General features: G+C 47.0%; 1 protein-coding gene across 1 annotated transcript in view; it reads left to right on the top strand.

Annotated features, from left to right (window-relative positions):
• Positions 1–26,541, top strand: part of GALNT17 (polypeptide N-acetylgalactosaminyltransferase 17) — a 211,584-nt gene that overhangs the window by 128,529 nt on the left and 56,514 nt on the right. The window contains exon 6 of the mRNA XM_063402370.1: positions 5,709–5,826. Within this exon, the coding sequence (XP_063258440.1) occupies positions 5,709–5,826 (118 nt within the window). The remainder of the gene's footprint in view (positions 1–5,708; positions 5,827–26,541) is intronic.

Below are 26,541 nucleotides of genomic sequence, written 5' to 3'. Positions count from 1 at the left end.
ATGGGCAGGTGGGGCAGGGTCTCTGGGTCTCTGGTTTGCTCTGCCTGACCCCATTTCCCTGTGCAGGGATTTCTCTTGTCTCACTGCAATTTCAGGGAATGGGCTCACTCCAGCTCCAGGCTCTGCCTGACCCCTCCCATCCCAGCCTGCCCCTCCAGGGACCCCAGGGGCCAGGTCAGGCTCTGCAGGGCCGTTCCCAAGGGAGGGGATGCTCCAGAAGCCAAGTGCCACTGAAAACCAGATCTGCTGCTTTGCAGTGACTTTTTAATTCCTCCAGTTCCCCTCCTCCTCCACTTCTCTGAGGTAGCAGAGGTTCCCTCTGTGGCTTTGCAGAAGGGGTGGCTGCAGGTGCCCTGAGAACAGGATGTCACCTGGGGATGGTGGCAGCCCCAGAGTGGCCTGGGGACATTCAGCAGGGATGCTGCCCCGCAGCCACCCCCGAGCCGTCCTGCTGAGCTCAGACTGGGCCCAGTGTGGTGCTGAACTGGGCTGGACTGGTCAGGGAGCAGTCAGAGCTGGAGGCTCCATCCTGGCATCCCTGATTCCCAGGACACAGCTGCCAGTGGAACTGTGGGTTTGGGTGGTTTCTGTCCCACAGGGATCTGCCCTGGGGCAGGCTCTGGCTGTCCCTGTTTGATGATCAAAGGGGTCAATCCTTAATGCCCCATCCTTGTACTAAATTTCCACACAAACATTCCCTTGTCTAAACCTGCGTTGCTCATCCCAGACTTTAATATTTATTTATTTATTCTCTGAGCACAGAGGATACAGCACTGAGTTGTTTCTTTTGCAGGCAGCTCCTTAATCTTGCCTCTGGGCAAGAGAAAATCCAGTGTTTTATCACAGAGTGTCACATGAAAATAAAGGTGGTGTTCTTCCCTTCCCTGCTGTCATCAGGGAAATCATTGATAGGCCACTAATTAAAGACACAGGCCTTAATTTGATAATGTCCATGACATTTTCTGAATATTGTGAGTTGGTTGAATTTCAGCCCTGGAGCTCAGAAGCTCCCAGTTTCCTGCTGAGATGCTGGATCCCACCAGTGAGCCCCAGCTGGGTCGTGGAGGTGCAGAGAGGCAGCAGGAGTGGGAAATCCCAAAGTGGAAAATGGGATTGTTGCCATGAGCCCGCCTGGAGCCCTGCACAGTTCTGGTGTGCCCAGCATGGGGAGGACATGGAGCTGTTGGGGCACGGCCAGAAGAGGCTGTGAAGTTGATAAAGGGACTGGAGCTCCTCCCCTATGGAGACAGGCTGGGAAATTTGAGATTGCTCAGCCTGGAGAAGAGGAGGTTGTGTGGAGAGCTCCCAGCACCTCCCAGCATCCGGAGGGGCCACGGGGAAGCCAGAGAGGGATCCTGCATCAGCAACTGGAGGGACAGGACAAGGGGAATGGGGTCAAACTGCCAGAGGGCAGGGAGAGATGGGATATTGGGAAGGAATCCTTCCCTGAGGGTGGGGACGCCCTGGCACAGGTTATTCCATGGATTCCCCATCCCTGGCGGTGCCCAAGGCCAGGCTGGACAGGGCTTGGAGCAGCCTGGGACAGTGGAAGGTGTCCTTGCTGGGTGGAACTGGATGAGTTTAAGGTCTGTCCAACCTCACCCATTCCATGATTCCATGATTGTAAGGTGTTTGAATTCAGTCTGTTGAATGAGGAATGGCAAGGTTGGGGGAGGGACAAAAAACTTCCTTCTGGGCAGGCACAGGACTGTCCCAAATGCTCCAAGTGTGGGGCAATGCCTTGTGGTGTGGAAGGTGAGCAACTCCATGAGCCAAGTTTATTAGCAGTTTGACAGGAATTGGACACCTGGAAGTTCTTCCAGTCTGTTCTCAGCCTCTTGCAGTCAATAGTAAACCCACTAATTATTTTTTTTAATATCTTTTTTCTACATATTTTATAACCTGCTCTTTAGTGTAAAATTGGAAGCCAAATCCAATCGTGGGGGAAAATTAATTTCCTTGAATTGAAGGAGTAATCTCCTTGAGACTTTTTAATCATCAGATGATAACTGTGAACTAAAGAAAGGAAGACCATTAAAATAACTTAATAGAGCAGGATAAACGTTTTTCTCTGTATCTCCTTCATCTTTATTTAGAGATCCATGAGGAGGATATTTCATAAAAGCTGCTCTTCTTGACCTTTCTTCACTTGTTCTTATAGAAGAACCAACCAAAAGAATGGCAAGGAAGTAACACTATGGAGTTCTGGATACAAACCCAATAATTCTGCTCAACATCTCTGTTCTTCCTTCCTGCCAAATTCTGCTTTTCCTTTCTCATTAAAGGGAGAAAAGCTATTGGGACAAATAAAAATGCATTTGGCTGAGCTGGGTGATTTTTAAAAACAAGCTGTGTTAATGCTTTTAATTAAGGGGCAGAGGAACAAGAGGTTTTATCAGCTCTTTGTCTGCAGGCCATTATTTCGTTGGGGATGAGCAATCCATTATTGTCAGCGGCCACCTTTTTGAAGGATTTACTCCCAAATCAAATGGTGTTTTTATTTAAATTGTTGAGCGCTGCTTGATTCCTCATTTATTTAATGTGGAGGCATTGTTACAGAGGAGAATGGAGCACTTCAGCTGGATTGCTTGAGGGACCAGGAGCGGTGCCTCGGGAGCTTCCTGGTGTCCTGGGCTGGAACAGCTCGTGCAGCACAATGGGGAAGGGGAAAACTTGAAGGTGAAGTTGGTAAATCCCAGTTAAGCTGTTTCCAAGAGAATTTTGGGACAGATTGATGGCTCTGTGTTTATAAAGTGAAGTCGTGTTGTGAAGTCTCAGGAAGGAATTGTTCCCTGTGAGGGTGGCAGGCCCTGGCACAGGGTGCCCAGAGCAGCTGTGGCTGCCCCTGGATCCCTGGCAGTGCCCAAGGCCAGGCTGGACACTGGGGCTGGAGCAGCCTGGGACAGTGGAAGGTGTCCCTGCCATGGCAGGGGTGGCTGGATGGGCTTTGAGGTTCTTGCAACCCAACACATTCCATGATTTATAATTAACAGTGAAAGAAGCTCTCAGGGCACAGCTCCTGTTCTTGGTTCCTGAGCCCAGAAAACCTTGTTTACCTGGTTGAGAGTTCCCACTGATCCACCATATTAGGTCCAAAATGCAGTGTCCTTTTTCCGAAACTTTCTCCTGGATTCTTTTTCTGGCTTCTACCCCTTCTCTGAGTGCCTCTAACAGGTTTTGACAGGAGAAGTCAGAGGTTTCCACACCTATTCCCAGTGGAGGAGATGAACTGGGTTGTTCATACTCTGGATAAAACCAGAGCAATTTTTTCTTCTCTTAAATTCCAGGAGGTAATCAAGGATAATGGAACTATTAGATTTGGCATCTGTAAGGTGGTTATCATTTCAGAAGGAATTGTTTCTGTTAATGGCAGTTAACTTGCTACAAATAAAGCAAGAGAATTGAAATCTTAAGTACCAGAGTGGCAGCAAACCATGAAACATTATCCTGCTCCGTGGAAGGAAGGCTGAGCCAGCTGTCAGGGAAGAAATCTATTGGAAAAACCCTCTGATGGATTCCAATTGGAACTAATTTAACGTGGCAGCAGCATCCAGCTCTTCTACTTTCTATTGAAAATATTAAAATGTCTATAAATAATAATATTAAAGTGGGCAGAAGCTTTCATCCAAGGAACTCGTGGTTTTCATCAGGATGAGTTTGGTGGCTGTTGGTGGAGCTCAGCTGTGAAATCCTTGGAATTACTGAGCTGTCCTGGGGACCCCAGGAGCTCCTCTGGCAGATTTGGGCACTGTGTGAGGTGTGATGGAGAGTTGGATCCTGGGCCCTGCTGACTGTGAGCCAGGTCTGGAGGAATTCAGGGCCAAACCTGCTCAGTCCAGCCTTGGACATGCTCCACAGCATGGACAGGGCTGGAATGAGCTTTGAGCCAGGGTTTGGGGGCTGCTCTTACAACATAGGATCCCATTGCCCCATTCCTACCTCGAGAGCAGCTTCCCTCTGGAGAACAGGCATTCCTAGGGCATGTGGGATTTCTATGGGCATCCCATCCCCTTTTCAGAGCTCAGAGCTCAGGGTGGGCAGGGGAGTCCTGGAGCTCCCAAAAAAATCAGACTCTAGCTGGACCTCGCTGTAAAATTCACTGGCACTTCCCTGCCAGACTGAGTGGATCCCTGGGTTTTTTCTTTACAGCATGGATTCAAAGAGCAGCAGTCAAATGGGAGAATGCTTTTTCTATTTCTGTTTCAGCACAGGGAATATCCCAGGGGAAAACTCTGCACACACCACGACAGCAGCAACACAAGTGGAACCACTCGGGATTGTTCAGTGCTGGGCTCTGGGCAAAATGCAATTTTATGGAGAGGGTCAGAAGGGCTAAGCACTCAAAAAATCCCCTGAAATGTGATCTCAGCGTGTGTGAATCAGAACTGCATCCTCATCTCAGGGCAGCTGTAGCAGCTGGAGAGCTGGTCCAGGGGTTTGCGAGTAATGAGAGTCATTAGTAAACACAATCATCTATAATGTCTTTAAAATTGCACAGTTATGACAAATTAACCCCTGGCACTGTGTTTGTGCTCCCTCCTTGTGCTAGTCCATTGATGCTCCCAGTTTTCTGTGTTGTTTCCCTGTCCAGCCCCTGTTCCTGGCTGCTCCTGCAGCTGAGAGCTCTGAGCTCTCTGAGGGCACGAGGATGCAGGATGGATGTGACAACTTGATCCCTAACCCAGAGCCCTGCTGATACTGGGGAACTGGGAGATGACCCCGCAGATGCTCCTGCAAACAGTTTTTAAAGGATTTGCTTCTACAAATTTGCAGTGAGCTTGTTGCTGGTGGCTATGGCTCCTTTTCCAAAACACTCTTTCCTGGAATACCCTAAAAATACCCTTCCTGAAGTCTACTCCGTTCCAGACATGCTGGAAGCAAGAGAAGGGAAAGGCCATTATTGTATTTTCTTCATTTATGGGCAGAGGTTGTGCCCTTGCCCACAGACACCTCAAGGTATTTCCAGCAAAGCATGGCCTGAGAGCTTCTTCATAATTTAACCCCAGGAAAACCTTTCTCCAGTCTGTAAAGACTGAAACAAGCTTGGATTTTGGACAATGTAGAGGGTGGTTTCCCTGAGGAAGAACAAACTCCTGCTTGGTGCCCTGGGAAATCCCTTTCTAGGCACAGTAAGCAAAAGGCTTGCTCAGTTAAAGCATGCAAATTGTTGCTGGAAAGTTCCTCGTTCTTTGTGTTACCATAGGTTGATTTTTGGTGCAGGAAGTTAAATATTCCTGATTGTTCTCCGGCATCAGACCCTTCCCTCAGACCCCACCCTAACTCCTCCCCACACCGGGAGGCCTAAAAACCCTGTCTGAGGGTGGGCCCTGCCTTGTGCCTTTGGCCCCTTGGTACTGCCTTTTTACAGTTCGCTCCATATATAGTGTACACCTTCTTATTTGTTAGTCTGGCATTATTCAATTCTGTTTCTGAACAACTGGATCAAGGCTGCCTCTCTCTATCAAGCTGCCATCGGGGCAGAGTCCTGAGGAAACTCAAAGGGGTCTGATCGTCTGGGCTCAGACCCCCGGGAGTTTCAGGACCTTTTGTTGCAGTGGTAAAACAATGTCTTCCAAGGCACATGGCCATGGAATCTTTGGGCTGAGCAGTGGTGGGAGGCAGCAGCTGTGCAGCAGTGGGCCCTGGCCCAGCAGGGAAGGAAGGGGCAGTGTCCCTGACTGTGTCCTCCTTTGGCTCTCTCCATGCAGGACCCCGGCCATGATCGGCTGCTCCTTCGTGGTCAACAGGAAATTCTTCGGGGAGATCGGCCTGCTGGACCCCGGCATGGACGTGTACGGTGGGGAGAACATCGAGCTGGGCATCAAGGTTTGTGCCACCTGGGCAGCAAAATGTCACCTCATGGTGTTCTCAGGAGCCCAGAGCTTTCGCTGAGTTGGCCTGGACAGTTGCTGGAATGCTTCAGGGGAGCTGGGAGGTGGTGGCATTCACAGCATTTTAATTTCACTTTAAGGGAGAAAAATGACTTGGTTTTAGAGATGAGTTTAATTTTTTTCCTTGGATTCCAATCTGTGTGATCTGATGCAAAAAGCTGCTGAAATGAAATGGCATTTCCAGCTTGAAACTGGCTGTGTTGTCGCAGTGTTGCTGGAAGTTACAGGAATCTTAAATACCAGGAAAAACACAGTTGGGTGAACAGTGTTTGGGGGTGCTGGGACTGCCGTGAGTGTCTCAAGAAGACACAAAGCCTGCAAATATTTTCCAGGCATTTAGCATCTGCAAGTAAAATGTGTTCACAAGCACAAAACCTGCTCTGAACAGCGAAACTCTACAAGCCAGGATTTCAGAGCTGCCTCAGTGCCTCCCCCCTGACAACATCCCTTGATTACTGTGTACAATATTAGATCTGGCTTAGTGATTCAAGTGTTTACACACACTGAAGTGATTCATAAGTGATGAATTCCATGTTCAGAGTAACCTGGGATGGCAGAGTCTGTGGAGATTCTCCCAGGCATGGTTTAGAGTACGACACTTGAGCATTAACGAGCTGATAGGGGGAGGCTGGAGACTTCTAACTGGAAAATTGCATTGATTGTGATGTTGTAAAAATGAAAAATCATTGTTCAGCTCAGAGATTTACCAGAGGATATTTGCTTTTCTGGCAAGGCACAGGAAACATAGGGAATCTATTGTTGTTGGCTATAGGGAGCAATAATCTCACTTAAACAAGGGAGTGGAAATTAAAGGCTTTCAATGTGCCACAGAGCTCCTCTCCTTGTGAAGTAATTACTGCTCATCCTGCAGTGGGGCTGGAAAGATCCCTCTCCAAACCCAGCTCGTCTCGTGGCCCTCCTGGTTGGTTTGGATTTGGGATTTTTGGTCTCATTGTGGAGCTGCTCTTTGCACAATAATTCAGCTCATTCGCTTGGTTTGGGGGGATTTCATTGAAGACTGACTTCTTAACTGGAAAAATCAGGTGGATGTCTCAAAGAAAGTGGTGAGCATTTGTCCTCCTCTTTTCCATGTGCTGAAATTTTTAGAAAGGCCCATAAACATCTTTTGGAAAAAAAACCCCTCTTCCCAAAGTGGCTTTCCCAAGCCTGAGTTTTTTAGCCATACATTTTCACACTTGTGCAGTGTGTTCTGGTCAAGGTTTTTAAACTACTGGTGGTTTTGAGAGCCAAAATACTTAGGAATCTGCCTTGTAAGGCTGCATAGAAAGTAGAATTTTAAAGATTCTGGAGCTCCAAAGATCTTTTGGTGGGTGTTTTGCTGTTTTTCCTGAAAAGTGGTTGTCTGGAGTCCCAAAAGTAACTTGGGGGGTTCCATGGTTGTATCAGTGATTCCTGGATGAAAATAAGTGCAGAAAGTGTTTCTTTTTGATGATGGTGCAAATTCCAGCATTGTTCTGAGAATCCTGGGACACTTCTAAATGTTTTATGGATGTAATTGTCACTTTCTGCTTTGCACTGGTGCAGCCTCACCTCAAATCCTGGCAGCAGTTTTGGCCCCAAAATATCTGAAAAATCTAAAGCCAGAACTGCCCAAAGAGCAAAAACGAAGTAATAAATTCATTGAGGCTACAAGAAGGACTTGGAAAATTCGCAGTGTTTCAGGCAAAAGCACAAGCTAACCCTGTTATGGGAAATTAAATTGAGGAATCTGAATAAATTGAAGTAAAGAATTGAGAAGGTTAGGCTGGACTAACCTGGAAGGGCCAAAGCTGTGTACAAGAGTTTTGTTTTATTAATGTGCTTAAGGTTGTTGAAATCCTCATTCCTGAGGGGTTTAATAGTGGGGATGTGGCACTTGGGGACATGGTGCTGGTGGCACTGGTGGCCTGGGCACGGTCGAACTAAAAGATCTCAGAGAAACTTTGCAACCTAAAGAATTCCATGATTTAGGCACAACAGACAGAGTACAGCTGTGAAATGGGCTGAACCGTGCCTGTTGTGGGGAAATATCTGGGCCTTATGTATCTTTCAGCTGCTGAGTTCAGGGAGTAAAATGAGGAAAGTCCTGCAGGAGCCTCTTAAACCTCCCCTAAAAATCCCTAAAAATCCCTAAAAACCCCATCCCTGTCAGTGCCATTCGCAGGGTGGCTCTGGGCCCCTGCGTGTGCACTCTGGGACTGGGCACTGTGGCCCTTCTCCTGGCCCAGCTCAGCTCCTGCTCCTTCTGAAGAAGTTTTGGGCCAACTCTTTAACACTTTTACTGTTCTAGAGGAGTTTCTGCTCTGATTTCATCAACCTGGTGCCCAATTCTCTTGGCTTGAAAGTGCTGCTGCTGCTGTGGATCCCTAGCAGCTCCAAGTGGGAATTTTGGCACAGAGACTTTGTTCCCCATCCCTGCTCCTCCTGCTGGAAAGTTTTCTTTTCTTTTGGAGCTGTTTGTGGCCCTGGGTTTCAGTGAGTGTGACTAAGTGGGGAGGCTGGCTGTGCTCTGTGCCTGGCTTGTGCTCTGCAGGGAGGTTTAATGGCTTTCCATGGTTAGTCACGGACATTCCCTAAAGTTGCTCCATAAAATTGTGGGTATCTGTTGGAATAAAGATGCCAAAGTCTGTGCCATGGCTGCTGCCATGGTTTCAAAGTCTGGGATGGGCTGCAAGGTTGTTTTCAGAGTATTCTGTGCTTGTGTCGTGCATTGCTAATTAAAGTTATTTGAATTGTCTTTTTGAGATTAATTTAATCAATAGGAATATTATTACTACTTTGATGGTATCATTTGTACAAATTGTCACTTGAAGAAAGCAATTAACTGAGAATGCTTATTAGCTGATCCATTCCACACCTTATTTGTGCAGTAGGAATCGATTATTGGATTCATTAAGTCAAGCACAATTCAGGGATCCCTTTGAGGTTTAACAACTGACTTGAGCTGCTTTTACTGCTGCTGTTAAATTGGCTGAGGGTCGGCTTCGATCCTTAAAAGTATTTCCAGAAGAAAAGCATGGCATCTCCTCTTAATATCCCAGACTTTGATCCCCCACATCTGTCCTCTAAATCCAACAAGGCAGATCACTGGTGCTGCCAAGCCAGAGGATTTATGTGCATGGAGTGACATTCCCGTGGCACGGGAATCATGGAATGATGGGATGGTTGGGTTGGGAGGGATGTTAAAAACCATCTCATCCTGCCATGGGACACCTTCCACTGTCCCAGGCTGCTCCAAGCCCCAGTATCCAGCCTGGCCTTGGGCACTGCCAGGGATCCCGGGGCAGCCACAGCTGCTCTGGGCGCCCTGTGCCAGGGCCTGCCCACCCTGCCAGGGAACAATTCCTTCCCAATCTCTCATCTATCCCTGCCCTCTGGCAGTGGGAGGCCATTCCCTGTGTCCTGGCATTCCATCCCTTTTCCCAAGTCCCTCTCCATTATTCCTGTGGCTTCTTCAGGTAAAGCCACAGTGAGGTCACCCCGAAGCTTCTGTTCTCCAGGCTGAGCAATCCCAATTTTCCCAGCCCTTTGTGAGTGCTCCATGTGGAGCTTTGAAAATAAAAGAGTACAACAAGGCCATGTTGTTGTTAGAGGGGATTTTAGCAATCAGAGCCTCCTCCTGCAGCTGTTCAGGACAAAAGTGACCCCCCTGCCCTGGCATCGATCCTCCCAGGGTACCCTGGCTCTGTCCCCTCAATTTCAGAAAACCTCCAAAGCGATTCAGTGACATTTCAATGGGACATATCTCCAGCCATGAAGGAGCCTGTTTTGTTGCTATGAGTGTGATTATTCACATGCTGAAATACTGAGAGGGCCAGGCAAAAGAATACAAAAGAAAATGGTCAGAAAGATGTGTTTAAATTCCACACAGGAGCCTGACTCTCTGCATTCAGAGAATCAAATCCTTCTCTTCCTGCATGCATTTTCCATAAAATTATGTTGTGTGTTTCTGTTCGGAAACAAACAGTGAGGGTGTTCAGAGCAGCTCTTTCAGCATCTGTGGGGGCTGAGGTGAGGGCTGGGCAGCCTGGATCCCATGGGAACAGAGGATTCCCCATGGGTGGGAGCAGAGGGAGCATGGCAGAGCTGCCAGCTTGGAGAAACATGCTTTTATTTTTTTTCTTTTTTTTTTGCCTCTGATCTTATAAAAATAAATACACTGCAAGCACAGACTGGCCTTGCCAGCCTCATTGGGAACAGATTCCATGTGGCTTTTCATGGAATTGTCATGGAGAGTGGTGGGTGGGAGTGTAATGGGGGGCACACAGATTCCATTGTTGGATGGAGGTTTGGCTGGCATTGTGCTTGCGTGGAACTTGCATCTAAAAAATAGTCAGTGCCTGTCACCAAATGGAAAAAGCATCCCTGGTTAGGGTGGAATTTGTTTTTGTAATGTCACATTTTGCCTCTGCCACATGTCCATGGAAATGCTGGGATTTTGATCATCCTCCAATGCCTCTTGTCTCCCTCTCAGTGCTTCTGATTAATGAATTAGTCTGGGAGCAGGCAGAGGGAGCTGACAACAGCCTGCACCCCGAATCCCTCCTTAAGCACCCTGTCCCTCAGTGCCTGGTGTGAATCCCAGCATTTCCAGGGACTGTCCCCTCTCCTGGCACGCCCAGGGATGCAGCATGTGGAGCGTGTGGGATCCAGGAGTCGGGATGAGGCATTGTTTGGAAACCAGGAGCCTGGAAAGCTGTAATTTACTCCTGATAAATGTACCAGGCTTTCAGGGTTTGTGGGAGTCAGGGATGAATCCAGGTCCTTGTGGGCTTTTTCCCCAGCTCGCTTTGAGGAGACTGAATTAGCCATGGAATGACTCTGCAGGGAAGGGCTTTTGTGGGAAGAGTGGGAACAAACCAGTTCAGGTCTCTGGGGCATGGCCTTGGAGCAGCACAGAGTTCACTGCAGGTGCCTCCCAGGGTCAGTTTGTGGTTGGCTGCAGGAGGTGTGGGCACAGGTGGCTGCAGGGAGGGAGGAAATGTGCCCTGGGTGAGCTGAAGGCTTTGGGGTAGAATTCCCAGAGATTTCATTCTCTGGGGACTCTGTACTGTTCAAACAGCCACTCTTTGACATCCCTGAGGGGCTGAGATCTTCCCAAAATTGGACAGATGGAGATGAAGCAGAGCCAGTGGAGGGGATGCTCAAGTGGGGCAGGGGCCAATCACAGAATCCTGGAATGGTTTGGATTGGAAGGGACCTTAAAGATCATCTGATCTCACCCCTGCCATGGCAGGGACACCTTCCACTGTCCCAGGCTGCTCCAAGCCCAATGTCCAACCTGGCCTTGGGCACTGCCAGGGATCCAGGGGCAGCCACAGCTGCTCTGGGAATTTCATCCCAGCCCCTCCTCACCCTCACAGGGAACAATTCCTTTCCCATGTCCCATCCATCCCTGCCCTCTGGCAGTGGAAGCCATTCCCTGTGTCCTGTCCCTCCATCCCTTGTCCCCAGTCCCTCTCCAGCTCTCCTGGAGCCCCTTTAGGCCCTGAAGGGGCTCCGAGCTCTCCCTGGAGCTTCTCCTCTCCAGGTGAGCACCCCCAGCTCTCCCAGCATGGCTCCAGCCCTGGGAGCAGCTCTGTGGCCTCCTCAGGACTTGCTCCATGTCCTTCCCGTGCTGGGACTCCAGAGCTGCACCCCCTCCAGCAGGGAATGAAACTCTGTGCTCACCTGTCAGGGAAAGAAATGTTGGAGTTAGAGCAAGATGTAGAAAGAAGAACAGGGAAACCACTAAAACCTGGAGAAATTTTATCTGTTGGCCATGGGAGTTGCATCTGATCTGTGGGATGGGGCTGTGTGGGGATGGATCAGCTCTCCCTCCTCCATCTCCAGGCACAAGGAGCATGGAGCAGCTACCCCAGACCTGCTGATGCCTTGCAGGACCTTGGAGACTCCTGCAGTTCTGAAAACATAAAAAAAAACCCCAAAAAAACATCAAAAGAGGTTGAAACAATCAAACAAAAAACCCCAAAACCCAAACTTGCCAGTGATATAAACTCAGGACCAGTATTTTATCTGACAGACACCAAAATCCAGTTAGAAACTGGAGCTTAAGGATGTTTCCAAATAAAAATCAAGTTAATTTGGAGGGAAATAAGACTAGGGTAGGACTGACCTTGGAAAAGCTCTTAGAAATACTGATACACCAGGAATACACAACCTCCATCTGTTTATTTGTACCTGTACCCTGTTAGAGGAGATTTTGCTCTTCAGAGTGATTGTGGCGTGGCTGGAAGAAATATTTCCACCCCTGAACAATATCCAATCACTGCCTGCAGTTATTTCAAGAGCAGGAAATCAGCACGAGTGTGAGTTCAGCTCTGAGGTTTGGCATTTGAGCTGTCAGCTCAGGATTTACAGTGGGTGCTTGAGGGTGCTTTAGCTGAAGCTCTGCTCTCGTTTTCTAAACTGGTAAAATGCTTTTCATCCCAACCTTCTCCACGGAGATGGAGTTTGGATTGTTTCTGAGCAGGAGGTGCTGGGGTTGTGGCTGTCCCTCCTTGGGAGGGGTGGCAGGAGCTCTCATCTCACTTCCCTCTTGATAGCAAAGGATTTGTCATCCCTGCTATCTGCTGGCAGATGGGACAGGCAGAGCAGGGAGAAAGGACTGATATCTTCACCCCAGCTGGTTCTCCTGTTGTCCTTGACAAGTTGATTACTATACTGGGAAGACTCTGATCATCTTTACTGGGAAATGTGATGGCTCTGCCCGTGCAATAACCATGTGAGAGTCACTGGTGGGTGAAGAAATCCATTTCAGGGCTCAGCCATGCCTTGTTGTCACTTGAAACTCTGGCAGGTGTCAACTTATTACTGATTTAATGGGATTGGTGCCTCTGGCAGGCAGTGGTTGGGATTTCTCAGGGGTTGGTTTAACATTGGGCTGTGGTCAAAGCTTATCCAGGGGCTTGGATGGTGAATTCCAGAAGTGGAGAGCAGGAACAGCATCCCTGTGGCTGTTGGGCTGTGGGGAGCGAGGACAGGGGGCTGGGCAGGCCCATGGATTTGGCAGAGTTTGCTTTCTTTGTGCCCATCAGCCTGGGGGAGCTCCTGCCGTGCTCAGCTTTGGTCTGACTCTGCTCCTCCTCAACACAACTCATCCATGTTGCTTTTTCCAGGGCCTTTTGGTGAGGGTTGGATTCCCTCTGCTGTAGCATTTGGCTCTGTCCACTGAGGCTGCTCCAGAGACTCCTCAGGCAGGTGCTCCCACCCCTGCCCACACCCAGGCTGGGGACACCAAAGACACCTCCAGTGTCCCCAGGACAGCTGGGTTTTGGTTTTCTATCCCGCACTGTTTTTCTTGGGCATGAGTTCCATCACTTAACTTCTCCTGGGCTTCCAGCTCTCCATCCTCTGTGGGGAAAAGAGGTGGCAAAGGAGGCACCTCTGGAGTCTGCATTTTCCCCCTTTCACTGAGTGCCATGTGTTCCTCAGACACCTCCAGGGATGGGGACTCCAAACCTCCCTGGGCAGTTCCCGTGCCTGACAGCCCTTTCCAGGAAGGAATTCCTCGTGTTGTCCGAGCTGGGCCTCCCCTGGTGCAGCCTGAGGCTGTGTCCCTTGTTCCCTGGGAGCAGAGGCTCTGTGGCAGTGCTGACTGGGATACTCAGGAACCCCTCACCTGCATCCCCAGGGATCCCTCAGTGCTGCCCCATCCAGCACTTGGCCCCAGCCACTCCTTGCTGGGGTGGGGAGGATTCAGGGACCTCCCTGCAGCAGGATCTGGCTTGCGGGGTGCCAGCAGGGAAATAAATCGTTCCAATTCCATCTTGCCTAGCATCCTGCAAGCCACACTGCTGCCCTTTATTATTGGCCCCCTGGGTTCTGGGCCAGCCCTTCCTGTCCCCAGTGCCTGGGCCATGGCCACATTTCCAGCCCTGAGATCTCATTACTGTGGGATGATGCATGGGCTGGAGCAGCCCTGGCTCCCCCAGGGCCTGGAGGCTGCAATTTGGTCAGGAATTGCTGCGCTGCAGCAATGTTAGGCCCTCTGGATGCTGTTTTATAGCAGCTCTCCCTGGAGGACAACTGTCCCCCTAAGTATTCCTGGGTGCCTGGAACAGGCACTGAAATGTGCCCTCTTTCTTCCCTGTGCAAGGTGAGCGTCAGCACATTTGCTCTGTGCGTGTGCTGCAGTGTCTGGGATATAAATTACCCCATAAACCAGAAACACCAGGCTTGTCTCTCCCTAAAATCCTCCCAGAAAAACTGAACTTTGTCTTCTGACAAAAAAACACTCTTGGGAAATGCCAAGGAAAATGTGATACCAAGAAATGAGTCTCATAATGAACTGAGGTGAGGAATGAGGAGTTTTTTAATCCCATTATAATCCTAAAGCCTTTGGAAAGCTCCCTGCCTGTCATGACTTCAAAGTGAGAGGATGTTTTTTGTCTTTTTGTCGGTCCTTTCTTATGAGCAGACTCACTTGTGATGCACCTGCTGGGGCTGTGGGACACACAGGTCCCTTCCCACCTCAGCCACAGACACAAAGTTGATTTTATCCCTGTTCTGGAGTCTGGTGGCTCAGGCAGGGCAGGAGCAGCCCTGTCTCACGGAGTGTTGGCTTTTTTAGACTCTCTTCACTGACTACGGATTTCCCCTAAGCTCGAGGATTATTCCTGATAAAATGTAATCAATGCTGTTGCACTCCTGTGATTTTCAATCCAAAACCTCAGAGTTAAAAATTCCCAGGCAGTATTTAGTGTGTTTGGGGTCTCCATGAGGCTTTGCTGTTGTCCTCTCTCAAGGACTTTGAGGTCAAACCTGTTCATTTTTACAAACAACCTCATCTTTTCCACGAGCCCTGGCTGCAGTCAAGGCTCTCAGAGCTGGTTAAGCTGCATTTCCTCTCATCTGAACTCCTCCTGGACAGGGAATGCAGCTGGAAGGCAGCTGACAGCCTGATGGGATGGCAAGGAACAGACTGACAGCATTTCCCTGCCCACATCCATCCCAGCCCTGCAGAGTCAGCAGGAAATGGTAGTGACAATAACAGAGTTTGTGACCAAACATTGCCCAGCCCCGGAGGAGGCAGCTGCACTCCCAGATTCAGGGAGACCTTTCTGCCCTTCCTCCTGCCTCCTCCACCCTCCCAGGTGGCTGCAGGACCCAGCATCCCCCTTGGACACCCGAATCCCTTGAACACCCCAGTCCTTGTGCTTGGGATCCCCTGTGTGTGGTGTCAGCCAGGGCCAGGCTGGATGGATGGGGCCATTCCCAGCCCCACGGTTTGTGTCCAGCCCCTGCTCCTTTGCCTGTGGTGTGGCTGGCTGTGCTCCCTGCTGTCACCAGCTCCACGTGGGGGTGCACAGGAGGGATCTCAGCTCTGGGTGCTGGATCCTGCCTGGCCCCAGGGCTTTGGGAGAGGCTCTGGAAGATCCCTGTGGGATCGTGCCATGTCCACCCCAAGGCTCGCTCTGATCCAGACAAATCCATGAGCTCACTGTGCCTGGTGTGCCGTGTTCAGGTGGATTTTGTATGCCTGAAGCTTGTTTGGGGTAGGAATTGCAGCACCTCCTGGGTGTGGGAAAGGTGTTGGCATCCTTGGGCTCTGCCAGGATCCCTGGCAGTGCTCAGGAGCAGCAGCTCCTTTGGTTATCTCAGTTTCACTGGCTCCCTTCTCTCACAGCTTTCCCAGTACTGCAGACCTGAGGGACTGCTTCAGTGCAACAAGGAGGAGAAAATTCCCAGCCAGATTCAGTGGGAACTCATCATTTCTCTCCTCCAGCCATCCTGGAAAATCTCCCCTTTCCTTCTGTGAGCAAGAGGAGCCTGAGACTGAAAGTGTGTCCGTCGATGTGACACCACTGAGCCTTACCCTGAGCATTCCTGAGATAACAGTGGGAACAACTGGACAGGATTTACATTTCCCTGTGCATTTATCCCTGTCTGGAGTGTCCTTGTGATCCCACGGAGCTCTGTGGGGCTCCTTCTGAGCACTCCCAGTCAGAGCTCCCTGGGAAGGGAATTCCCTCCAGCAGTGAACTTCCTGCCTCCTCTGAGGTGATGAATTATTCACAGCCAGACTGTTCACTCAGAGATTGTGATATATGCTAATAACTCGCTTCTTGAAATTTATGAAAATTTAATAAAGAATAAAAATTGGTTACAAAAAAATTAATACAATAATAAAAGTTTAAAAAGTTTTCAGAGACAGGACAAATAATGAGGCAATAAGAGCAAAGAAAGGTAGCCCGGGTCTACCGTCCCCTCTCCTCTCAGACTAAAGCTGCGAGAAAGAAGGGCCCCGTTAGAGAGAAGCATCTCTATTTTTGAGGACAAACTTTGATGATTATGCATACTTTATCTAAGAAAAGCCCGTTTGCCAAGAGCCTTTTGCAAAACCCCTGGCGTCTTGGAGTCTGGCTTAACCAGGTGGCTTTGTGGATTCAAGGAGATATACAATGGTCTTCGCTTGACCAGGGTAGATTCAAGGAGATATGCAGGGTCTGGAGTGGTCAGGGTGGTTTCGAGGAGATATGTATCTTTCCCTCTGAAACATCCAAGAGGGGTTTTTAGTCTGGCTTGTTGTAATTGTTCTCTCTGTGTAGAAACCTCTGGGTTATCTTCTCTTTGCTCTTGAGCTAAGGACAATACCTTACACACAATTCTTACTTAGATTCAATGTTAAAAACTACATTTGCTACATTATTTAAAATGTTAATATTGCATAACTTTTCTACCTAGCATATTACATATAGTAAATATCTGCGTAGAGCCACACACCCAATATGCCTTTTTCACAATCCCTCCTCTTTCTTTTTATAATAAAATTGGCTCGAGCGATATTTACTGCTCTCTTGCATCCCTTCTATGTTCCATGGCCATTCTTCTGACATCAAAGCCCTTCCACAGACCCAACAATTGGTTACGTTGAGTTCCTTACTTATTCTTTCTCCCAATTCCACAAACAGATTTTTACCCATCCGTGAAATATCTATTTCTTTCTCTAGTTGTTGTTCTAATTTCTTATACAAACCATCCAGCGAGATTGGTACAGGCTTTGGTGGTGGTGCAGGCCTAGCTTTTTTGCTTATCAATTCCTCCTTTACTAAATCCTTTGTTTTACTCCCAGTAATGTGGGTGAAACACATCCATTTCTCCCCTTTTGCACATTCACTTCCCCTCACATTTTCCGCCATCCAGTACTTTTTCCCATTGTGTATGCAGTTTCCTAATTTGGAAGGGTTATAACAGTGACTGTTGATATGAGTGTGAGAAATAAAGAAGGAGCCTCGGTGTCTTTCTATATACAGTTTTTGGTAACACCTGTAGCATGGCCTGGTCGGCATCCTAAAAGGGAAGAGCCAGAAAATGAGTGACAGAACCAGGAGAGGTCTAGTATGGCTTATAGTCTCACTTCCCATGCCTATGGGGTTGCAGCCCACAGCAGGTGTATGTGATCTTCTCGGTGGCGATTACAGAGGCTAATCTGGTCTTGCCCTCTCCTCTATTGTCACTTTCTCTTAGCTAATTTCTAGGCAAATCGTTTCTGACACTTCTTGACCGTGGTCTCCCACTCTTCTTCAGCTATCTCCCATTCAACAGGCACTAATAATTCTCAACCACACAACTAAGTTATTATTTCAGTAGCTTCAAGTTCTGCTTGGATAGGGGGCTCAGGTGACACTCTACACTTCATGCAACGAGAGCGTCGTTTGTGTGAACTACAGTACCAATTTTTCCCACAGCTCAAACACTTACATTTACACTAACCAGCATGTTCAGTATTTGGGTGAATCAAACAGGGTATTTGGCTTGGCAATGTATGAGGTAATTCCCCCTCTTCTTTATATAAATCACAGGCTAAGGCAAAAACACAGGGGTTTTCTGTCTGAAACAATCCCGATCCTCCTGTCTGTGGTGGAAGTATTCTTCTCCAGGGAGGGTACCGGAGGTGTCTCAAAGTTTTCCCAGGTGGTATTTGAAACCACTGGTGCAAACTCGGTCTAGCTTCCCAGTCTGGTGTGATCTTGTGTATGTTTCTTGGATCATGCGGATCTCCCCAGTTCATCACCTCTCATTTCCGTTTTAGGGTTAATTTCGTTTCACCCGGTTCTGATGATATTGTCCACTCTTTAGGCTTTTCCACAGGTCCTTTGATTCTGCTGGCATGGATCTACCCTCGTTCTCTGGTCTGGACCGCCGCCTCGGTCGTCAGCAATACCTGAAAAGGACCTTCCCATTGTGGAGTTAAAGATTGTTCTTTCCATGTTTTTACTAATACCCACTCCCCTGGATGAATATTATGGATTTTAAAGTCTAAAGGGGTGGTTTGAGGGATTATTCCTTTTAGTCTTAAATTCTCAAGGGTTTTTGCAATTGTGTTAATATATCCCTTAACACTCCTTTCCCCTACTTCATAAGTAGCATTTTCATGTTTAGTGGTCAGAAAAGGTAACCCAAACATCATTTCATAAGGTGACACTCCCAGATCTGATCTGGGTTGTGTTCGAATTCTCAGTAATGCTAAAGGCAAGCATTGTACCCATGACATTCGGGTTTCAACTATTAATTTGGTTAAAGTTCTTTTTAAAGTTTGGTTCATCTTCTCTACTCTGCCCGAACTTTGTGGGTGCCATGGGGTGTGTAATTCCCATTTTATCCCCAAGGCTTGAATTAATTGTTGTAACACTTTTGATGTAAAGTGTGTTCCTCTGTCTGAATCTATTCTATTAACCATCTTATATCTTGGAATAATTTGTTCCAAAAGGGTTTTACTTACTACATTAGCAGTAGCCTTGGCAGTGGGAACTGCCTCCACCCAATGAGTTAAATGGTCTGTTATTACTAATATATATTTCTATCGCTGAACTTGAGGAAGTTCTGTAAAATCTACTTGGATACTTTGAAATGGTCTAAGGGCTAATTCCCGACCTCCCCGGGTGGTTTTCTTCATTACTTTCTTATTTATCCTTTGACAAGTTATACATTTTTCAGTTACCCTTTTTGCTACCCCATAAATCTTAATGCACCCATAGTTTCTTAAGAAATGATCACACAAAGCCTGGGTACCTCAGTGAGTTTTTTGATGCATGTCTTCTAATATCTTTCTAGTAAGTATTTTATTGAGTAATTGCCTTCCATCAGGAAGTTTCTATTTCCCTGATTCATCTTGTTCACCTCCTATCTCTTTTAACTCTTTTTCTTCAGTTTCACTGAATTTTGGAATTTCCAATTCTTCCTCGTTTGTAGTTAATATTAACATTACTCTTTCTACTCCATTCTCTGCTGCGTCTTTTGCTTCTTGGTCTGCCAAATTATTTCCCCTTACTTCTGGAGTTACTCCTTTTTGGTGACCTCTAATATGTACTACAGCTATCTCTTCAGGTAATTTTAATGCTTCTAAGACTTCTAAAATGAGCCCTTCATGTACTAATCCTTTTCCTCTTGAATTAAGCAATCTTCTTTCTTCCCAAATTTTTCCAAAGGTATGTACTACTCCGAAGCAATACATGCTGTCAGTGTAAACTGTACCCTTTTTATGTGCTAAGTGTTCTAGTGCCCTTTTTAGAGCATATAATTCACAGGTTTGAGCTGACCAGTTTGAGGGTAATTTCCCTTTTTCAATAGTTTGCATGTTTTTCCTATCAACTACTGCATATCTGGACATTCTTTTTCCTTGTAGGCATCTGGAAGAACCATCCACATAAATTATTTCCCCTTCTAAAAGGGCTTGGTCCTCAAGGTCTTCTCGAATCTTTGTCTGGTATTGGATAATTTCTAGACAATCATGTATTAAGTTATCTGTTGGTTCCCCATATAAAAATTGAGCTGGGTTCAGGCTTTTATTTACTTCTAATGTCAAATCATCACTGTCTATCAAGATCGCCTCATATTTTAGCATCCGAGAGTCTGTCAACCATTTTTCAGCCTTTTGGTTTAACACATTTCGAACTGCATGAGGTGTGCACACTATTAGTTTACTTCTAAAAGTCAGTTTACGGCTTTCTTCAACTAGGATTGCAGTAGCTGCTATAGCTTGAATACACACTGGCTAGCCATGGCTCACTGGATCTAACATTTTTGATAGATAAGCCACTGGTTTCTTTACTTTTTTTTATTTTTGAGTTAGAACTCCATGAGCCACTCCCTTTTCTGTATTCACATATAAATAGAAGGGTTTTGATAGTGAGGGTAAACTTAATGCTGGGATTGAAGCTAGTTTTGACTTCAGTTTTCCTAATTTATCTTCATCTTCCTTGTTCTATTTTATATCATCTCCCTCTGTCAACTTTTTGTATAAAAATTTTACTGCCTGTGTGTATCTTTCAATCCATAATCTACAATATCTTAATAAGCCGAGTAGTTTTCTGATTTCCTTTTTGGAAGAGGGAGAGGGAAGGGATAATATTCCTGCAATCCTTTCTGGGCTGAGCTTCCGGTTGCCCTTACTTATTAAGTGTCTAAGATATTTTACTTCTGGTTCCACAAATTGTAATTTCCTTTTTGATACTCTCAATCTTTTTTCTCCAAGAAAATTTAAAAGCTTTATAGTAGCCTCTCTGACTTCAGCTTTTACTTCTCCTGATAGCAAGAGATCATCTACATATTGGATAACTTGTATCCCAGAGGGAGTGGGGAAAGTTTGTAATATGGTTTCTAAAGCTTGTCTAAATAAGTTTGGAGATTCAGTAAAACCCTGCGGCAATTTTGTCTATCTTAATTGCTGCTTTCTCCCGGTTTGTGGGTTCTCCCATTCAAAGGCAAAGATATCTCGGCTCTCCTCGGCTAATGGGCAAGCCCAAAAGGCGTCTTTAAGATCCACTACACTAAACCACTGATGCTGGGGAGGGACCTTACTTAGGAGAGTATACGGGTTGGGAACTACTGGATATCTGGTCCGAGTTCTCTTGTTCACCTCCCTTAAGTCTTGTACCAGTCTGTAACTCCCATCAGGTTTCTTTACTGGAAGAATGGGGGTATTATGAGGAGACATACAGGGTTCTAGTGTACCATCCCTTATCAGTCCTTCTATTACTGGCTTCAACCCTTCCCGTCCCTCTAATGAGATAGGATACTGACGCACCCGTATGGGACAATCTTCTCTTTCAATTTTAACTTTTATGGGGTCAATATTCAATCTTCCTCTATTTCCTTCAGCAGCCCATACCTCCTTTTTAATTTTCTTTTCATCCTCCTGTTCTAGTTTCAGTATTTTAGCTGTCATCTTCCTATTTTCTGGTATAACTCCTATTCCTAATTTTATTTGGAAGTCTCGTCTCAATAAATTACTGCCTGCCCCCGGGACTAGCAAAACATCTCTTACCCAAAATCTAGTTTCTCTCTCTATTAATACATTTTTGATGACTGGAGCAGAAAAACTTTCTCTTTTTGCACCTACTACCTTTACAGTCTCTTTACTTACTTTATAACCTTTGGGAATATCTATGAGACAAGTTTTTTCTGCGCCAGTGTCTGCTACAAATTTCACTTCCTCTCCTTGGGGACCCACTTTTAGGGTTATCACAGGCTCTAGATGGTATTTGTCCCCTAAAAAATAGAGCCTGAGACTTCCCTAGTCACTTTCTGTATTCATCTCTTTGAAGATTTTCAGATCTTTTGCCCGTTTAGGGCAGTCCCTTCTATAATGCCCTTCACCTTGACAGAAAAAACAGACATTTTTGGAATGCCTCTGTGGCTTTGTTGGTGTTGGGTTTTGATTTTTTTCCATTCTCCTGTCTTTATGACTATCATATTTAGAAGCAGTGCCTGTGTATCTCTGATTTTTCTGGAAATTGCTTCCCCTCATAGTAACTGCCATAATTTTTGCCTGTAGCTTAGTTTGTTCTTCATCCCTTCGAACATAGACTTTTTGAGCTTCCTTCAATAAATCATCTAAGGGTTTTCCATGCCAATCCTCAATCTTCTCTAATTTTTTTCTAATATCTGGCCAAGCATTTGTAACAAAATTTACTCTCAATAAAGCTTTTCCCACTTCAGTTTCAGGATCTATTCCAGAATATTGTTTTATATTTCTCTTAAGTCGATCTAACCATTCAGTTGGGGTTTCTTCTTTTCCCTGTTGTATTTCAAAAGCCTTTTTAGCATTTACTCCTCGAGGGGCTGCTTCTTTTATCCCCTTGATTATGGTATTGCGATAATCATTCATACATTTCCTCCCTTCCTCATTATTCTGACCCCATTCTGGAGGTTCTGTCGGCATTATGTCTTCTCCAGAGGGTCCCTGGGGATGCTCTCTATTCTATATTTTTACTCCTGCTGCTCTAATCATCTCCCTTTCCTCATGAGAAAATAATATCTTAATTATGGATTGCAATTCCTCCCAAGTATAGATATTTGGTCCTAGGAACTGGTCAAGCTGTTCAGCTGTGCCTATGGGGTCTTCCAGAATCCCTCTTATTTCCTTTTTAAAACTCCTGACCTCAGAGGAGGTTAGGGGAGCATTCACGAAACTCGTTCCTCCCCCTCCCATGGGTACTTCTCTTAGGGGAAATAGCCCAATTTCTTTTTCTCATTCCTTTTCTTTAGTTTTGTTTTCATGTGGTGAGTAATAATCAGGAGAAAGTTGCTTCCTAACTGCATTTCTAGTATTTTTGTAAGGGGCATCTGGCAGAGACAAAGAACTCTTTTTAACCGTAGCGGCAGCGGTTTCTATAGAGACGATTCCCCTAACAGGAAGTGGAATTCCTGGAGGACTCACTATAGAATTTTGGTCCTCCCAAGTAACTATAGAGTTTGAGTCCTCCAGAGGAGGGGCATGGGCGGGGTCTGCTACCGGAATTTCCGAAGGGGAAGTCATTTCCTGTCTACTCCATGTGGCTGGGCTGCCCACGCGGCCCATGGTGGCTGGGCCTGCCGTCTCCGGCACAAACGGGGCCGCGGCAGCAGCGCCCGGCATCGCCGGGGCCGGGGTCGTCGCCACGGTCCTCGGAGACGGGACCGGCGGAGACCCGCCACACGCTGGCAGCGAGGGACTCGCCGTCCCAGGAGGGCTAGGAGCCGCAGATGCCTGCGGCGCCATCACCGCGGCGGACGGGAGGGCTGGCGATCTCATAGCCACAGGAGAGGCGTGCAAGGGTCGGGCCGCTGCTGCCGCCGTTTCTGGCGATACTATTCTTGCGGCTGGCGGAAAAGCTTGGGGACCTGGGGTCGCGGGGGAAAGGGGCAAGAAACGGGCGGCCTCCGCGAGCGGGAGAGGGTCTGCTGCAATTACTGGCGGAGAAAGGGAAGGGAAAGCCTCCCCCGCCGCCGCTGCTGCGGGCGAACCCGCCGCCGCCACCGGCGGAGAAAGGGAGGGGAGACCTCCCGCCGCCGCCACTGCGGCGGGCGAAAAGGCGTGCGGACCTACAACTATGGAGGAAGGGGTCAGAAAGCCCGCTCCTGCTGCCCCAGGCAGACAGGGAGCCACTACTGGGGGCGGGCGGGGGAGGGGGCCCGGTGCCACCGGGGCTGCCGCCCCAAGCGGACCCACGCCCGGGACGGGAACCGGGGCGAGACCACACGACAAGCCGGGACCCGTGGTATACGCGGGTGCAGGGACGAACTCCGACATTGGGGCCGAGGGAGACCTCCCGCTGGGTCCTGACTCTGGCAATGCAGGCGTGCTTTGAAAAGGAGGGGGTAGAAACTGCAGAGGGTCCCATTCCTTTTCTCTCTTTTTCTCCTGTTCCCCTTTTTCCTGTTCCCCTTCCTTCCCTTTCCCTGTTTTCCTCCCTTGCTTTGTTCTAGGGGTTTCTGCTACTTTAAAAATCTTGATTCTCCTATAATCTCCAGTCCAACAGGCCGCATAATTTCTTTCTTCTAAATCACTCTGTTCTTTTGAATTTATAAATTCATTTAAAGCCTGACAAATCTATTTTTCGAAGGAACTATATCTAGGCCAATAAACGTGATCAGATCTTATTTTCTCTCTTGGCCATTCTAGCATACAGAATTGTATCATCTTTATTTTATCCTTTGTCCTTGTACAAGGGTTTTTTTCCTAATTATTTAACATGATTCCCAGTGGACTGTCTGGAGGAATTTCTGTGGATGGTTTTTTACTTTTTCTTTTCTTCCCTATCTTCTCTTTACTGGATTTCTGTCCCATTTTTCAATATTCTCTCTACTCCAACCCCCCTTGTCTCTGTTCAACTTCCCTTTACCCCCACAAAAGCTACTTTTTTCCTTTCTCTCACACTATTTCTTAATACAGTTTACTTTCTCTGAGGAACTATAATAAAGTTTAAAATAAAAATTTACACTTTCTATACTTTCATTCATCTACATTCACTCTACCCTATTTTCCACTTATTCTCACACACAACCAACAATCATGACAACAACAAGGTACCTTTTTTTTTTTTTTTTTTTTTACACAACTTTTACACTCTTTAAAGAGTCCCTGGCCAGATAATGTATTTCACAAACCTTCAATCTGGCAATGTTGGGATTTCTCTTCCCAACCCCAGATGTCTTGGGTTTATTTCATAGATTCTGCAGAATTTAACATAACCCTGGATGTCTCAGAATTTCTCTCCAATCCAGCTGGTTATCAACCCTGGGTGCTCTCAGAATTTTCCTCAACCCAGCTAAATTCTGGGTGTTCTTGGAATATTTCTTCAACCCAGCCGATTATTAAAATAACCTGGGTGTTCTTGGAATAATTTTCCTCAACCCAGCAAAAGCTTTTAGGGTTCCCTTTTTACACACTTCTTCCCGGGGGGGGTTTCTTTCACTCCTTTTTACCATTCACTTTCGTCCCGGTGCTGGCCGCGTCCCTCGCGGGACAACGGAACCGCAGCGTAGGGGACTCCGCTCTCGCTTGGAAGGTCTGGGTTTTGCCCCAGCCCGCCTCTCAGACACACACACTTTCAGCCTCCGTCCCGCGCAAAACGCTGCCACCCCCAATCCCAGCAATTCTTACCACTCCGTTGTCCTTGGGTCTTTATTCTTCGTGCACACTTTGATGTTAGGAGCTGGTTACCGCGGTTTTTAGGGAATTCTTTCCCTTCTCTTTGCCTTATTGTCTCCTTTTGTCCTTGGATCTTACCCCTTTCTGGGGTACTTAGCGAGGACCAGAGCCGAGGCCGCCTAATGCAGGCGGGACGCGTCTTCCTGGTCTCTAATCCTCTCACAGCACCCACAGTGGGGTATTTTAACCATCCTCTGCTACCAAAATTGTGATATATGCCAATAACTCGCTTCTTGAAATTTATGAAAATTTAATAAAGAATAAAAATTGGTTACAAAAAAATTAATACAATAATAAAAGTTTAAAAAGTTTTCAGAGACAGGACAAATAATGAGGCAATAAGAGCAAAGAAAGGTAGCCCGGGTCTACCGTCCCCTCTCCTCTCAGACCAAAGCTGCGAGAAAGAAGGGCCCCGTTAGAGAGAAGCATCTCTATTTTTGAGGACAAACTTTGATGATTATGCATACTTTATCTAAGAAAAGCCCGTTTGCCAAGAGCCTTTTGCAAAACCCCTGGCGTCTTGGAGTCTGGCTTAACCAGGTGGCTTTGTGGATTCAAGGAGATATACAATGGTCTTCGCTTGACCAGGGTAGATTCAAGGAGATATGCAGGGTCTGGAGTGGTCAGGGTGGTTTCGAGGAGATATGTATCTTTCCCTCTGAAACATCCAAGAGGGGTTTTTAGTCTGGCTTGTTGTAATTGTTCTCTCTGTGTAGAAACCTCTGGGTTATCTTCTCTTTGCTCTTGAGCTAAGGACAATACCTTACACACAATTCTTACTTAGATTCAATGTTAAAAACTACATTTGCTACATTATTTAAAATGTTAATATTGCATAACTTTTCTACCTAGCATATTACATATAGTAAATATCTGCGTAGAGCCACACACCCAATATGCCTTTTTCACAGAGATTATCTGATGGCTCTGGTGCACCTCTGCCTAAGGCCTGAGAGGTGTTCAACCTCCTTTATCCCTCTCCTGACTCCAGGGTTTCCTCAGCAGGGAAGATGCTGCTGCTCGACCTCCTCAGCAGCCTCCTCCTGCAGGAGCTCACCTCCAGCCCTATCCTGCCTCAGATTCCATAAGGATTCAGTGGGTGACTGCCTTCCTTGGCTTTGGCTAAAAACTCTGCCACTAAGGCACTGGATACCACGGAACTGAAGGATATATTGGGGTTTTTCTGCTCTAGGATAGGAGTAGCATTTCAGGTCTCTCCCTGAGCTGGTTGAGAGCTGCTGGTGCAGGAAGCAGATGAGAAAATGAAATTAAATTCCACCTCTGACTGCCCAGGCTGGGATCCAGCAGAGCAATTAACTTCCAACCACCTGGGCAGCCCTTTTAATTTTGGTGGTGCTATTTCACCTGCTTAAGTGCAGTTCTGGATCGAGGCCTCTGGAGCTGAACTTGAGCCATAAGGGTTAATATTTCCAGAATTAAATTTTTCCCTGGAAGAAGATGTTCCTCATCCCTTCCCCTCCAAACTGTGCTTCCATTTGATGAGCTAATTAACTTATCTGGCTTTAAAATACAAGTACATCCTTCTTGGCTTTTGTCATGTGTCACCACCTCCTTGGGAGTTATTATGTCTTATTTACACAGAAAATACAGAAGGAGAGAAGTGAGCCTGTTCAGTGCTAGAATTTATACACAAAGCCTCAGTACCAAACTCACTATTTCATATTCATCTACAGACACAAAATATGTGTTAATTAACCAAAGTGCTGCTAGTGG

This window comes from Prinia subflava, chromosome 8, assembly GCF_021018805.1.
Source record: "Prinia subflava isolate CZ2003 ecotype Zambia chromosome 8, Cam_Psub_1.2, whole genome shotgun sequence".
NCBI lineage: Eukaryota > Metazoa > Chordata > Aves > Passeriformes > Cisticolidae > Prinia > Prinia subflava.
The sequence above is the reverse complement of the archived record's forward strand: the minus strand, read 5'-3'. Positions and strand labels throughout refer to the sequence as shown.